The 16,944-nt window shown below is 33.7% G+C and overlaps 1 protein-coding gene across 1 annotated transcript in view; it reads left to right on the forward strand.

Annotated features, from left to right (window-relative positions):
• ADGRB3 (adhesion G protein-coupled receptor B3) overlaps positions 1-16,944 on the forward strand; it is a 461,748-nt gene that overhangs the window by 184,062 nt on the left and 260,742 nt on the right. Inside the window, exons 3-4 of the mRNA XM_035543018.1 lie at positions 6,067-6,177; positions 10,937-11,098. Coding sequence (XP_035398911.1) covers positions 6,067-6,177; positions 10,937-11,098 — 273 coding nt within the window. The remainder of the gene's footprint in view (positions 1-6,066; positions 6,178-10,936; positions 11,099-16,944) is intronic.

Raw genomic sequence — 16,944 nt, forward strand, 5'->3', positions numbered from 1 at the left:
AGTAGGCAAAGATTGTTTTAAGAATGTTTTTCACATTTCCTCAGAAAAGGTTCCCATGGAAATCTAACTCAACTAATAGCTATGTTACAATTTTGGCAACTTGCCTGCCTGGTGAGGAACTATCATTTTAAGGTGTTCCAATAGGAAGTCATAGCCTGAGTCTGTCCTGCAGAGCGATGATATGCAGTAATGCCCTGAAGCTCTGTGTCTTGTCAGTGCTTCATTTTGGGGGTCTGGATGCCCTGCTCCAATGAAGCAGAGTTGGAGAGAGGGTAGGAAGTGCTCATGGGATTTTATTCTCTTTTCTCATGTCGTTTGCTGTAAGGAAAACAACAGCAACTCATGTTTTGTTTCTTTCTTTATTTTTTTCCATTCTGACAGAAAAAGAAAAAAATAATAATAATAATAAAGCAAACTAAACCTCCTCAGTCCTTTGACTGTAATGAAAATATTTGGCTTTTGTTATGGAAAGTAATTTTATAATCAAAAAGTAGAAAATCCTGGCTTCTCAATCCAACACAAAATTGTGCTTGTAAATCAACACACATTCTGCCATCTAGTGACCAGAATAAATTGTGCTGACCAGCTGCAAGTACAAATGAGAAACCCCAAATACTGCTACTACTGAATATTGCATTAGTATCTCTGTGGGAGAAATTTTAGAATGGGCTACAAAGAAATTAAACATGCAGGAAACTTTTTCAAACACCTGGAAGTCTGCAGTTAATTACATTTATTGAAATCAGTTAATAGTCCTGTCCAAAAAATAATTGAAACAAATGGTTCTTTATATATTTCTATAGCTCTCTTCTTTCTCTCTTTCCCCCCTGCACTCCCTCCTTCCCCTTCCTCTGGGATTTACATCAGCATTTTGCATAATTTCTGAGAAAAATATTTCTGCACTGGCATGGAGAGGATGCCATACAACTGCTACATGAGCAATCCAGACATTTTGCATTAATGCACATTCTGGCTACAGGGCCTTTAATATTTATTCCGTAGTCAAGACCAATTGAAAACATTCATTTCACTATTTACAGTTCAGGATAGGATAGGATAGTAGGAAGAACACTGCCAGAGTGCTGTGGGTGAGAAGAAAATTACTTTTTTCGTGTAATGTCTTTTCTGGGGAATCAATTGCCTCTTCTTGCTGCTAAGGTTCTGGTCAGCCTTGAGGGTACTGCTCACCATCTCACTTTCCTCATGGGTCAGTAAAAGCTGAGGATGGTCAGCAGCTCTCAGAGTTTGCTTTACATTTTACAAGCCTTGAAGAAATAACCCCAAAGGTCTCAGAATCACTTGGTTTTTAGTTCAGTGGTTCATGTCATCACCAACTATCATGCTGAAAAAGGCTATTTTAATTCTGGCGTGTTCTGTGCCATTAGAAACAACACAATTCACACTAGATGGTACACCTATAACCAGAACAATATGTTTACACTGTGAAGTTCCATTGAAATATGACATAAAAATAAGCATAAGGGCACAAACAACATTGTCTATATCATCATTTAATAGCTAAGATTTATATGTAACAACCTTACAATTATTATTAAACAGCTTAGGCATAAAATCCGCTTGACATATACTTTAATTTTAATGATTTTTATGATCCATTTGTCAAAAAGCAAACATTAGCCATTGGTGAGTAAAGCCTTGCAAAGCTGATATTTTTCTTTTGTATTGCTCAGTTTTCCTACTTTGCATTTTTATACTGTTAACAGATGTTTTTTCTTCTTTGTTCCTACAGAGAGCACATGGCACCTCTCTTCTCTCCTAAAAACCTACATTGGCTGCAAGATTTTAGCTTCTCCTTTAAAAACTAAAAAGGTTACTCAATAGGAATAAAAATTCCCATAACATAACATAAAAATAAAGGTAAAGCCAATGGGACGACAGATAAGAGTTGCTTTAAAAGATACTCAACTGTAAACTTTGCAATTCCAGAAAACAGTGCTATATTTTTTTTAACTCCAAAAAAGCATGGAACTAGATAACGTGTCAGAGTAATAGATAAAATGAAATGATAAACCTTAGCCATATTAAGACATATGCATTGCTAAAATACTTTTGAGTATCTATCTATTGTGTACAGCTGAGGAGAGAAAGGGTATGCATCCTATTGCAGGAAATTATTTTTACTTTCATAGCCACCAGAGGACCACTGACAGCATAAATCACTGATAAATTACTTGATCAGATAACTAAACCACAGATTTTCTACCACAAATGCTTGGGATATGTTATGATTTGTTTTAATTTAGTCTGGTTAAAATAAACCATTCAAGGTTCCCCATAATGCTATGTGTTATTTACATGTAGGGTATTTCTGTATAAGTTTTATTCTGATGCAGGCAGATTATAGCATTAGCAGTGTATGGGAAAAAAAAAAAAAAATCGTTTTCCAGTCCTAACTTACAGTCATATGGTGGTTTCTGGATCAGGCCACGTACCTGTCTGCTGATGAAAAGATTCATTGTCCCTCTTTATTTAATGCAACAACCTGGTTAATATCAACAGATTGCAGTTTGAGGTAAAAGCAGAAAATGACTGTCCTGTTTCATCCAAGGGACTTAGGAGAGGCATCCCCCCAAAAATTCAGTTTGGAAACTGAAAAACATCTTTTTTCTGGGTTAGAAAACTTTTTCAGCAGCAGGAACTAGGTAAGAAGAGTGAGAATGAGAACAATTCCTTTATTCATAATCTTACTTAAAATACTGAATATTATATTCCAGACATCATGTCTTAGAATCATCCTGACCTGACCTTACATGACAACTCTATGCCAGAGCCTGTCTGAATAAGACGGTCCATCTCACCATTCCCATACAAATAGGTCTTACCATATCATTTAGTCATATTTCAGACTGACTTGGGCTAAAATGCTTTCCCAGCCCCGAAAGCATTGAATTATTTCTCCTTTGTGAAGTGTTAAGGGAAAACAAACATGTAACGGGTTCATCTTCTACATTAATTATTGAGACAGGCTCTGAAAATAAAGGAAAGTTTTATTCTATTTAGTATTTGTTGTAAACTACAACAGTCTCTTAAGTAAGATATTTCATTATAAAATGTTTCATAAAAATGCATTACTGTTGAGCTTTATAGATGAAACAATTTTTCAAGCACTGTTTGTACTTACACACAGAAGCTGGACACTTCTGATCCCATTATGAAAATATACTTGACCCTTATTTTTCTTTTCTTGAGGCCTGAATTTTAATGAGGCCTTTGAAGTCCTCACTCATACCAGTGCAGGACATTAGGGAAGTTTAGGCTAGACATCAGGAAGAGGTTCTTCACCGAAAGAGTGGCTGCACACTGGAACAGGCTTCCCCAGTGAAGTAGTCACTGCACCAAGCCTGTCTGAATTTAAGAAGAGATTGGACTGTGCACTTAGTCACATGGTCTAAACTTTTGGGCAAACCTGTGCGGTGCCATGAATTGGACTTGATGATCCTTATGGGTCCCTTCCAACTCGGGATATTCTATGATTCTATGATTCTATGATTTCCTGTTACCTTTTTTTGTGTTCTCATGTGGCATTTCATTAAACGCTTTGGCTGAATATAAATATTGAGAGCACTGCATGAGTCTGGTTACATTTTATGACAAAAGTGATCAAGAAATATTTTTATGTTTCTTATGAAACATTTATATTTTATACGTGTTTATATATTTACTACATAAATATGTAATATGTTGGACGTAGGTTATGAAATGAAAAGTGCATCTCAAAGACCATCAACAACAGTTGAACTGATTTAAATGTTCAAATTAAAAATATGTTGTTGCCAAATGGGAAAATAAAAAAGTTAGGGCATAATTAGTTCCTACATGAACAAGTCTCATTTTATTTGATATTCATGAGTAGCTCCATTGCTGTGAATGGAGCTTTGCTGGGTATAAACCTGCCAACCGAACTCCCAGAGTTTCCTTTGCCTCTTCCCTTGGAGGGCTCAGTCCCATGGGACACTGCATGTGCCTGCATCCAGCACAGAGTGAGGCTAAAGCATGCACCACCTCCCTGTATGCCTCTGGAAAGCCTTCCTCTAGCAAAGATCTCCCACTATTGCACTCTTTTTGTAACCCAAATGATAAAAATAAGTCTTCTGCAAAAATGGTGCCAGACCACCTAAATTGCCTGACAAGCAGGCAGTGTTCAGACAACAAACTAAAAGCAAACACACCTTGCTTTCTCAGCCTTGTCAAGGGAAAAAAATATGTAAAGCCTCTTGTTCTTCACTATGTGGTTAAATTACAGTTTAAATGGTCATCCGTATGGCAGCTTGTAAAAATTGTTAAAATAACATTATAATCTCTATTTGCATTATAATATTAATTGAAAAACTTTTATTATAATAAGATAGTTCCAACAGAATAAAGATCTATCTTAAATTAGAGGAACTGTAGAATATATAATATATATTTTATAAAAATATATTAATAACATTTTATAACAAGTATATACATATATATACATACACATGCATATGTATGTAGGTATATATAATTGAATGTGTTTTACATGTGTTCCTGGGATGTATTTAAAAATGACCAATGCTTAATTCTGAAACTATATTTTGGTAACTAGCTTTTTTTTAAAAAAATGTTCTTTTTAGAATGCCAACTTCATTGCTGTTCTCAAATGAATAACTAAATTTGTATTTTATGTGGTGACATCAATGAATATTTTCACCATGAAGCACTAATTTATAGGAAAATATTAATAATTTGGCAAAAATGAAAAAATAATAACCTTTCTCTGCTGATTGACCCCTATAAATTATATTTGGCATATATTATTTTTCTCTAATCAGAAATAAGATTTGTTGTTGATTTTAATGATTTATTAAAATAGTATGTCAATACTATTTATAGTATTAATTAATTATCTTAGATAATGTTTTATATCTTTTGAGGCAGGAAGGTAAGTTTTATTATCTTCACAATTTTACAAATTGGGGAGAATTTTGAATTTTGCATTTGCATTTGCCATGTAACCTTCCAGCAGAAGGGTATTTTTTGATGTTTCTATTCCTAGTGCTTCAGATGCCTTCTGCCTCATCAGCAACTTCATGTAGCTGTAGCTGAAGTAGTGTCAATGTTACCCCACAGTTCCAAGCTCATGATACTAAATTAGAGTTCCACCAGAAACTGAATATTTAGCACCAAGCTGTGGACAGTTGTGTGTGCTTGAGAGGACCAGAGGGAACTATGCAGAAGAGTCAGTAATTCTTCTTTAAGTGCAAGGGACACTCAATTTTTCATCAAAGAAAGGAAAACGGACTCTGAGGTAGAAGATAGGAGGTTTGCACAAGACCAGAGAGGGAAAATGACAGCTATGATAGGATAAAAAATGAAGTACTCTTGTATCCCACACTATCAGCCTTTCTATGTCAATGATTTTTACATAGATTTCCCCATTAAAATCAATGAAGACTTCTTTTTAATTGCTGAGAGCAAGATATAATCTATATTCTGTATAACCAAGAGTTTTCTAGAAATGAAACTGTCCTCAAACACTTCTTTTGTGGGATTCAGCCTAAAAAATGAAGCAGTTCATTGGCTTAAGTACTACTTTGCATTGTCACCATTCCCAAACATGACTTGTTATCTTTGTTGAAGGCTTCATCAGCCTGAAAGATGAATGCAGAAATAGAAGTCATCTGGAGAAGCAACAGGCTCTGTTGTAGAACAGCAATGTCTAGCTCTGTCACCGTCATTTTCTGGTGTGGTTTGCACTGACTCAAACTATAAGAATAAAATGTCTGCATTTGAATAATTGTTTTTGTCCCATGTCATACAGCTGATTTATAGTATGTGTCACTACATTGACTGTTGGTTCATACAGTAAATTCATGTTTGAAAATCTGCAGACACAGATTTAAGTATTTATTAAAAGCTGAGTGTAGCAAAATTAAGTTGATGTTAACTGCCATGATAACTTGCCTGAATCTTACCAGCAGCTTCCAGGTATGTTTAGGAACATATTGCATGAGACAGTATGTGACTTTTGAAAAATGTCTACACACAAGCTTTCATAAACCTTTATTCTGTCTTTAGAATTTGGAATGATGGGAGATCATACAATTAAAAGTCAGCGACCTCGATCTGTTCATGAGAAAAGGGTCCCTCAGGAACAAGCTGATGCTGCTAAATTTATGGCACAAACTGGTAATACATCAGTTACATTTTTCTATTTACTGTTGTTAATTTTAGCAAAACCACTGCATGTTTCCATAATCTTTTGCTGCATATTTGTCAGTTTTCTAAGCTGATACTTTTTTTTGAATCATTTTTTTTTTTCACCAGTTAAAGTCCATAAATGAAGTAGCGGAGAATTAGGTAGATCATACAAAAACATGCACTGTGAATGTGGATACTGAATTGTTTAGTGTAAGTGTGAATTTATTTAGTAATAAAAGCAGTTTCACATGTACAAGAGACAGGACAGTTTACACATTATTTTTTTTTTTTCAGAGAAAATGTTAAGAACGTGCTCCAGAATTTCTGTATAAATAGACTAAGGTCTAATCCCAGCTTTAGGCATTTATCAAATTATTAATTATTAGGATAGTTTTAAAGTCCATACATCTGACATTTACTATCTTTGGCCCAGCACAATGTTCTATTCTCTAATTTCCAGATTCATAATTGCTAAATGAAATTGGCTGTAAGTTGTTTTTGATTGGATGTGCAAATTATCTAACATCTTTCCATCTTAAAAAAAAAAAAAGAAAAAGAAAAAGAAATCTAATTTTGCTTGAGCAACTACATCTTCTTTAGATAAAGATACCAAAATAATATTTAAAATCTACAGCTAAAGTCATAGGGAAAAAAAAAAAAGTCCCTTTGTCAACAATTACCACAGCTAACTTGCTAACTTTAAAGTCAAAGTTCCAATGGGGGAACTTCCCTCAAATGGGGAGGTGAATTAAGCTCTAATACACCAATTTTATTTCCCCTTTTGCCATAGTTAATGATCTGTGTATCTGTTGGCAAATGACTCTCTAATGGTTCCCTACATGCTCCATTCCAGTAAGCTATTGCATTAAAAAATCTTGTGCCCCATAATTATTGTATGGATTTGAAACTTTCTCTGTATTCCATAGTTACTAACCTAGCAAATAAGCCTGCCTCGATCATACATAATGCTTCCAGTTTTATATTCACTTTAGTAAAAGAGCTATAATTGCATCTAGTTATGTTGCATGTTGACCTTCTTAGTAGTAAGGTGCTTTACTTAACAGATTTGCAGAAATCAAAATATTAAGTAATATAAATACATGTATAACCAATCAGTGTAGATCTGTTTGGTAAAGAATTTGGATAAGGAAGAAGTCTGTTTCTCTCCTATTAATCTATAAAACGACTTTTATGGCTAACTTCCAGTTGATACTGCTGTAAGCAAACACTCTTATATGGCACACATAAATGGAAGAATGGAGCCAAGAACCCCATTGGGCTTCATGAAGTTATTGTTTAGGCAAGTAGAACTTACTACTTACATACCTAGCTCAGACTTATAATGTTAGTTGCTTACTACATAGAATGACACTTTTGCTTTTATGCTGCTTCTTAAATTCATACAATTACCCTAAAATAAGTAAGAGGATCTGTTTTATTTCCTCATATAAATCCCTAAAACTTTCATGTTATCAGGTAAAACTTGTATCTGATAATTTCTAGTCATCCATTGCAGTGCATCTATTACGGGTGTTAGAGAACTGCATTATAAATGCAGTACGTACACAATCACCTTCTGATATATTGTGTGTGTGGAGTGGGAGATGAATGTACAAAATTACACAGGCTTGTACAAGGTCCTGTTCTGAAAGCAGGTGACATGTATCAGCAGAGTATATAAGTTTACATGCCAAACTTTGAGGAAGTGTATCCTTTACATGCTGTAGGTTAACACATTTTAAATAATACTGTGCTCTTTTTGAACATACTAATTTTCATCTCTTCTTCATTTTGATTTTCTCTGTAGTGACCATTGCATATTTTCTTCACCTCTAATGCACTCATTTTCTTGTGATATAATTAATGTGTTATCTTCTTAAAATGATTCATAAGGTTATTCTAACATATCTCATGAATTTACCCATGTACTAAGAAGTCTAATAGCTTTTAAAATACCTTGTAAATTGATACTCTCTGAGTTTTAGGCTTCCTATATTTTAACCTAATTTATTTTGTGTAATAATAAATCAGATGCAAATGTACAAAATGTTTGTATGGCCTAAAAGTGCAGAGAGACAGGAAGGTAGAACTTTTCTGGAAAAGATTTACGATAAGTTTTTAAGACCAACAGAATAGTGGACTTAATCCACTATTAAGTGGAAATTGAGGACTTTTAAAATGTGATATTAGAATATGCATTCTCCTTTTTGTTTGTGAGCAATATGAGGCAGTAAAGAAAACTCTTTTTTTTTTTTTAATATTGTGTAAATAATTTATTGTCCTATATTTGTCATTTTATGTGTTTGGACTGATCCTTCCCTTAGGTGTTATGGGATTTAGAATGTATAATACAGGTAAGTGTTACACAGGTCAATGAGGCCTTCCATACAGTAAATTCTGCTTCCTCTTACATATTGAGCAGCAGGGCAGAATAAGGGCTCTGTACCCTGTCAACTGTTAATTTGAGAATGTAGGTTTAATATAATACCCCTCGTAATCTGAGTTCTCTAAGGGAAAATAAAAAGTAGCCCTTTTGAAATTTTCATTTTAGAAAAAAAAAAAGGTAAAGAGATAAAGAAAAAAAAAAGATCTATTTATGTATTGAAGGCATTCTAGCAATCTAGGTTTATTTTAGAAAATAGTCTCTATTTGCTCATGGTTAACCATGGTTAACCATGGCATATATGTGCAAAGATGTTTTTCTCCTTTAAAATAGGTAATAATCATACAGGCAACAGAATGAAATACTCTAAAAAAAAATAAAAATTTCTGAAAAATCAAAATACATTGAGCAAAAGGAAGTGGAGTAGTTGGTAAGATATTTTTTTCCTCTAATTTTACTCTTTTTGCACAAAAATCATGTTAGTATGGAGGATATTTCTCCAGCCAAAATTGAAACTTTCTATCCTTTATGTATGTTGACGTATATTGACAGATTCTTCCTTTTGTGAATGGACAGTATATATATGATCAGGACTTTTAATATGCAATGTTAATTTCAAAATTCGCTCAATATAATCATGCCTTTTACTATCAGATTAGTATTATTTTCATCATATTCTGAGGGTTAAGAGCAACTTTTTGTCACTAAGATCTCTGATATTTTTAATTTTTAACACTTCATTTCTATATTTATTATGTATACACTGTCAAAGGTCTGTGTAGGATAATGGAAAATTTACACTAAGTATGTATGACTATTTTACATAATGAGGAACATCTTGAGAAACATAGCTTTGACTTTTTCTGCTGTTTGACCTTTCATCTAAACCACCTAAACAAAGGCAAAGTCAAGCTTCAAAAATGCAGCAAAAGAAAAAACCAAAAAAAAAATAAATTAAATTTACTAGCCTGGAAATTCGTAGGAATACAAGTATTTTATCACGTACATAGGGCTTATAGTTCACATTGTATAATTGTTACTATCTACCTGAATATTAGCTGCTATTACCATATTATATCCTTTAACCTGAACCCAAGTCATGTAACAGTCTAAACAAAAGGCTAAATACAGTAAAATGATTAAAACAATAATCAGTAATTAAATTTCTCCTTTGTCCTCCTAACAAATAAAGAAAATGATTTCACAGATCACTTTGGTGAACTTTTGTATTTAAAAAAACTCATCATTTTATGCTTGCCCATAGAAGTTATTACAGTTATATACAATTTTATGAAAAGTAGTGGTATTTGTGCGCTAATTATAAAGCAAAAAAAAAAAATCAAACAAATCAGAAATAATATAATGTGCTCTGCTTCAACAGTAAAAACAACAACAACAACAAAACACAATTCACAGGTACAATAGTAATAAATTGCATTCAATTTTGCACATTTTATGGAATAGTACTTTCTGCAAATTAGTTTTATATCTTTCAGTATGACTACATGAACACTAAAAAAGCACATGCCATAAAACAGGAATTAAAAACTTTTTGTAGTTGTTTGGAACAGCCATTGAATTTTAAATATGAAAAAGATTCCAAATTACAAGCAAGTAGCTCATAAATTTCTTGGATAAATGATCATTTGAAAATTCTTCATTCATTGTTCCTTTTTGACAATTTTGAACATAGTGGTAAGTACTATACACAGTAATGAGGTCTAGCACATCTAACAGTTTAAGACATCTCTGAGTCAAAAGCAAGGAGCAGAGAAGTGCTCAAATCAAATTTCCTGTCCCACTGTTCAAGTTAAAATCTGGTAAACAAAGTGCACCTCTTTGCCAGGGAACTTCTCTCAAATACTGTATGACTCTTCTTCACTCAAGAAAATATAAGAAATTAAGTGTTTTGTTGTTGTTGTTGTTTGTTTGTTTGTTTGTTTTTTAATCTAAATTTCCTTACTGGCAGAGTTCCTAAAAGCTTAATTCTAGAGTGAAAAGTATAAATATCAAAGATAAATCCTTTGCTATTATATAAAAAGAGTTGTCTATGTTCTTGTAACATCCTGAGGGCAGTGTTGTTCCTAAAATGTTGAAGGGCACTATTTCTCATAAATTCACAAATGATGCCAAGCAATCAAAGTGTTTCCTTCTGACAGGCATTATGTGACTGCAGCATTGTAGGTGTCTTTATTTTCTATTCATTGCATATTTTCACAACTGCTTTACTCCATGAACTTTTAAATATTTATTTTGGTATGATACTTTTGTTTTTAATTTATAAGGGCAGACAAGCTTCAGCAATAAAAATGTCTCATTAATACTTATGTCTATATTCATGTTTGTTTGTTGTCTTGAATACAGGTGAATCTGGTGTGGAAGAGTGGGCCCAGTGGAGTACGTGTTCAGTTACTTGTGGTCAAGGGTCGCAGGTGCGAACCAGAACTTGTGTATCACCTTACGGGACACACTGCAGCGGCCCTTTAAGAGAATCAAGGGTTTGCAATAACACTGCCCTCTGTCCAGGTAGTGTTAGCAGCCAATAAATAAAATTGTGGATGTTTTTGAACTGTATAATGATAAGAATTTGAAACTATATATTTTTTATTATTATCATTTTTTATTATGAATTTCATAAGAGCATTTCAGTTGGAACAGAGAAATGGAATTCTATTCAGCTATGAAATTTATAATGTAGGTTGTTATTTTTACTTTCAGAACAGCCAAGACATGGAACAAGAGTCCTTTTGTCTAACAGCTTTCAATTTTTTTAATAAGTATTCCCAGCTATTCACTATTTTCACTATTAAAAAAAAAAAAAAGAGAGAGAGAGAGAGAGAAGGCATAGAGTAAGTACTAAATACAAATTAGAGAAGAAACACAGATCACTAATATACTAAAAAGCAGAGACTGATTAACAAGGTGGGTTAAGTTAACATATATAATTTGATACTGCTACAGTTTAGCCATTTAGAGTACTGTCTTCTAGGCAGTGGGCCAGACAATGTCCTCTGCACAGTAATGTCTTCTTTTATATTGTGCTGGCAAGAAAGGGCAACAGCTACCCATCAAAGGAAGAAAGATTGGACAAAAATAACCTTCTTACTACAGACAAAAGGTAAAGGTCATAAGTATCTTGCATTACAGTTTTCCTACTACTTTTTTCTAGGAGATCTGGACATAGTCAGAGTTCAGCAGTAGTTATGCTCTAAGGAGATGAGACAGGCATATCTGAGTTAGTTGCTGAAAGGGCATATCTCATTTCTTTAGTTTGCTCATGGATGTGTTTTATCTGGGATGGGAAAGAAAAGGGAAGGCATATGGCCTGTGACTACATTCATTTTCCTCTGCTGTCTCTGAAAAGGAAAAATTCCTTCCTGCCTCACTTCAGATGATCAAAATCCTCAGCTTTTCTGTAAAACTTGATTCTAGGAGGGTGGTGAGCCAGATTCTGGGGAAGCTCACTCCATTCTGAAGTAAACTAGACTGTCTCATACACAGAATCCCCTGGATTTTATCTCAATGAGCAGTAGCGTATAGAATCAGACTCAACGTTGCTACTGCATGTTGAAAAAATATCCAAGAGAAAATGCATACATGACCACCTCAGAGTTTGTGTATCGGAGCTATAAGCCTTTACAGAACCTCTGCAATGAAAAGCAACTTAACATATTGTATTAGATAAGCCACCACTGTAATAAGAACAGCTATCATCACTGAATGCTTTACCATTATGCTTTAGATAGACAACTCACATGTGATTTCCTAATATTTCAGGGTAGAAAACCCAAAGCCACTATTTCTAAAAAAGCTGGGGTAGCTTACAGTCTACTAGAGGTTGGATTCTTTCCAAAACTACCCTCAACTTGAAAGTATGTAGTACAAAAAGAAAACTATAAAATAAAATAAGAAACCTTCCAAACAATCAAAGATAGACTTAAAGATTCCTTTGAAGCAACATGAAATATAAACATGAAAACACATACTCCAGCATTCTCAATGACACACAGCTCTGCCACTTTCATGCTCATTTAATAACCTAAGAAAAGGCAAGGTGTTTAAATCACCTAATTTTGCAAAATTTTATCCTCATTCTCTCCAGTAAGGAATGATAAATTTTCACATAAAAACAACAAGTCTATGTAAAGCAACAGCCAAGATAATTTAGTCAAAGTAATCTGGGGGGGGGGGGGGGAGTTAATTCGTAAAATTTACATTGTCTAGCAAACTTCTGAACAATGCTCACACAGAAGGACTGTTCCACATGTCTCAGTGACAAAGGAGCTCTTTCCTCACACACAATGCCCGCTTCAGAGTATGGCTTCTGTTTCCAGTTATTCAGTGTGAGCAATGTCTACCACTAGATAACAGTGATACTGCCAAGATATTTTCATTTTCATATCACCACAGCTGATTCTGATAATCTTTACATATGTTGTGTTACCTTTCCTAAATAATTAGTCCTCTAGGCATAATCTTGCATGTTGTTTCACATAATTGCAGTAACCTTACTAATTTATGTTGGTCTTTGTCTGGCTAGAGGGGTCACTATGTGTGGCAGTGTGCAGGATTAGCAATTTAGAAAGATGCTTTTCATAGTCAGAGCTCCATTAATTTTTCAAACATGCTTTTAATTCTAGGCTAAATATCCTCTGCCCTCATTATAGCATGTATCCTGTCTCAGAGAGTTGCATGATTCAGGATTATCCCTGGTTCATGCATAAGAAAATGCACAGTTTGTAGACTAGTATAATTAAAACACAAATTTAACAAAAGAATGCAAACATACACATCTGTACTTGGGATATGGCCTGTGAACCTGGACCTGAACCACTCATTCCATATAGCTTTTGGACTCAGTTAACACAGAAAACGTTTACATCTTAGAAAGTAAATCAGAAGCAATAAAAATGCAAAAGTAAGTGTTGTCTCCCCTTGCAACCTATCTGCTGGGGGGTGTTCATTATACATTTGTATAACTAGTAAAAGTGAGGTCATTTTGAGAGCTATGTTAACAATTTCCAAATAGCAAAGCGGTGACTTCAAAATAAACAATTATGCAGAGTGGCTTATACTTCAAACATCTATCGACAAACTTCAAGAGAACATGTTACACTTAAAAATACTAATGCAAGGCTGTATTGATTTCATACAGTCCCTTCAGCGTCCACTGGGAATGGACATCACTGGGATATTACAGAGTACATCTGTCTGTGATTTCACTGTCCTGGAAAATTTTGAGAATGGGATTCACCAGCTTTATCATTATGCAACAGCAGGCTATATCACAGTCTTTTGCATAAGTACATGAAAGCTATTGTATCTATCATTTTTAGCTATTTTTTTATTCTGCTGAATATATATATATATATATAACATATATATAACACGTATATAGTGCTACTGATAATTAAACTAAAATCATGAAGGAACTATTGTTTCCACAATTTTTAATTTATTTATATTTTTTCCAGACCAATACTATTTCAGGGATGGGAGTCCACTAGGTAATTCAGGCAGTGTCTTGGAATCAGGGGCCTTCTCAAGAAATGCAACATTGTAAGCAACAACATGTAGTTGGTGTAACCATTGTTACTGGTTCTTTTGTGAGCAAAGGCATTTAGGATCCAGTACTGCAGTGCCACTGATTCATTTCAGTTTAATTGATAATTTCTAATACAGCTAAGACTTCAAGGAGAAAGAATATTGCATTTCTATAACTGTAGATCATCTCAGTTAGTTCCTATTTCTCCTTCTCCATTGCCTTCAGCTACTTTCACCACAAAATTTAGCTGAAGCTCAGAATTTTCAGGCTTATGGGTAAAGCAATACATGAAAGGAGCAAGAATATCCTAAAACATTTCAAACATTTGTATGCTCAAAAGATTTTGTCTGGTGCTAAGTCTGCTATATTCCCATCATTTCTCAAGGCTTATGTCAATGAGCTTTAGCCATATTACCGAAATTTTGCACATTTCAGTATGTTTTATGTCTGCACGGGTACACTAACAAAACTGTTAAAAGTTTTTAAATCCTACAGTTTCATTGTTATTAATCAGTGCTTTGGAACTTCAGGTCTTCACTTGAGAGTGGGAAAAAAAGAGTGAGAGAAATTTAGCTTTATAATTACTAGACATTGCAGAAATAGAATGGATGTGTGACTTAAATGTGAATGGTAGAGGACAGGTGTCAGAAAGATTTTGATTTTTTCTTATTATTACTAATTTAAGATTTTTTTTCAAATATACAGTTTGAGCCATATTGAAGAAACAGAAACTATAGCACGTAAATGTGTTTAAATTCATGCATGAAATACCTATAAAATCATTTTAACAACTCCTATAATGTAGCATCTGGTTTGTTTTAGTTAATCAGCCATATTAAACTTTACCAGAAAATAAAAACCATCAATGTCCATAATATTTTTTCCAATATCTTTTTAGTATAAAGATGAAAAAATCAGAAGTATTTAAACCCCAATAAAAATCTCCCAAAATATGCTTGTAGGATGAATGCCAGCATGGCCTCACGCCTCCTCCCACCTCACACAAGTTGTGCATTGTGAACACTGTGGGTGTTCACTTCAACATGATAAGGTTCACAGAGTGGCAAAATGAAGGGAAGGATGCTCTGCAGTAATCCAAACTCATTGTGCTAGCAATGATTTTGACAGATAAGTTGGCAATAATTTGAATATTTTTGTCCCAAATAATGAATCTTGCATCTGAAACTGTGTTGTAGAAAACAGTAACTTCTCTGTGAGCCAGCTCTCCATCTGGTGTAATTTGGCATAGCTCATCTGGCTATAATTCATCAGATGTTATAGGGCATTGGGTTATTTTTGCATTTAAAGAATGATATTAAGGAAAATGTAAATGAAATATCAGGAATAATATTTGAAGGTAAGAAATTTTAAATTAAAATGTTTTTTTAAAGCTGATCTGGATAATACTGGACATAGCTGTGATGCATTGGACAGGTTAATTTTCCTTTATATTTCTATGCTCATAATTGTTGTTTACTTAGTGGTATGCCTTTCCCATCTTTATTAGTTATAGAATCATAGGATCATTAAGGTTGGAAAAGACCTCCAAGATCATCTGGTCCAACCATGTTCTACTACTCTTAGATATACAAGCCTATACATACAAGAAGGTACTATGAAGTTTTTACTTACTGTTCTAACTGTTTTCACAGAAGATTATTTTGGGCACATCTCACCTTAAACGAGAAACAGATAGAGTCTAGTGCAAGTTTGAATCCACCCAAAGTGAAACATATTGTTTCTGCTTCTGTTCAAATCCGAAATCACAAAATAATTACTCAATGTTCCTGCTAACATGCAGTCACTCTTGCCAGAAGACATATACAACCTCTTGGCTCAAGACAATAGCTTTAAAGAAGCCCTTAGCTAATGGTTTGTGTTTTTTGTTGTGCTTTTTTATTATTACTATTATTCATTTTTAAATGAAGATAACATAATATTTCGACAGCATCAAACTGAAACTCCAAATTAAACATTAGACTTAAACTCATATGTACCCTGAAAAACCTTATCACGTCTACATAGTGTCTAGACTTTTCCAATGTATTATTTTTATAGCATATTCTTTCTCTAATTTGGATTAATTGATATTTTTTATGTTTTACACTTTAAGTTCTTCTTGTTTCAACTGAGCATCTTTTAATCAACCATTGTTGTATCAGTAGATGAAATTATATCGCCATTACTACTGATTGCCATTTGGAATCTGATCTTACAAATTGGTTTCTCATTGATTTTTCTCATGTGTTAACAAATCTGGAGTCTTAGAGATATGACTGGACTCAGAATGTAATTCATTGCCTATGCAAAAAAAGTCTTCAAATGTTATGGCTGGGTCAGAGTATTCTTCTAATTATAGTACTTGTTGAAGAAAAGATGAAACATAAGGGGTCATATGCCAACGATCACCAATTTACTAGTTTCAGAAGACTTAGGTTTCCTGGTTTTGACCAAAATGGCAGAATTAATCAAAGTTTCTAAAATAACTAGACTAAAATCTGTCACTATGACATTAATTTGGAATGTCCCTGTTGTGTTGTTTGTTTTTTTTTTCTTTTGCTAATATAAAGCAGATTGATGTGATATTTAGAATAAAAGAATTTTAATAAAGCTGTCCATGTACGACATGGAATAATTACTCAACTTTACAACTACTTGTATGTGACCAACTCAAAACCTTTCATCAATTAAGCTGTTATCTAGTAGCTGAAAATGTTCACTGTATGAAGCTTGGCATGTTATGTCAGATAGAATTTCTATGACATTACCTCAAAAAAATTTACCCTAGCAGTAAAATCTGAAACAACAATTTTCCTTAATTTTAATG

Source organism: Cygnus atratus, chromosome 3 (genome assembly GCF_013377495.2).
Source record: "Cygnus atratus isolate AKBS03 ecotype Queensland, Australia chromosome 3, CAtr_DNAZoo_HiC_assembly, whole genome shotgun sequence".
NCBI lineage: Eukaryota > Metazoa > Chordata > Aves > Anseriformes > Anatidae > Cygnus > Cygnus atratus.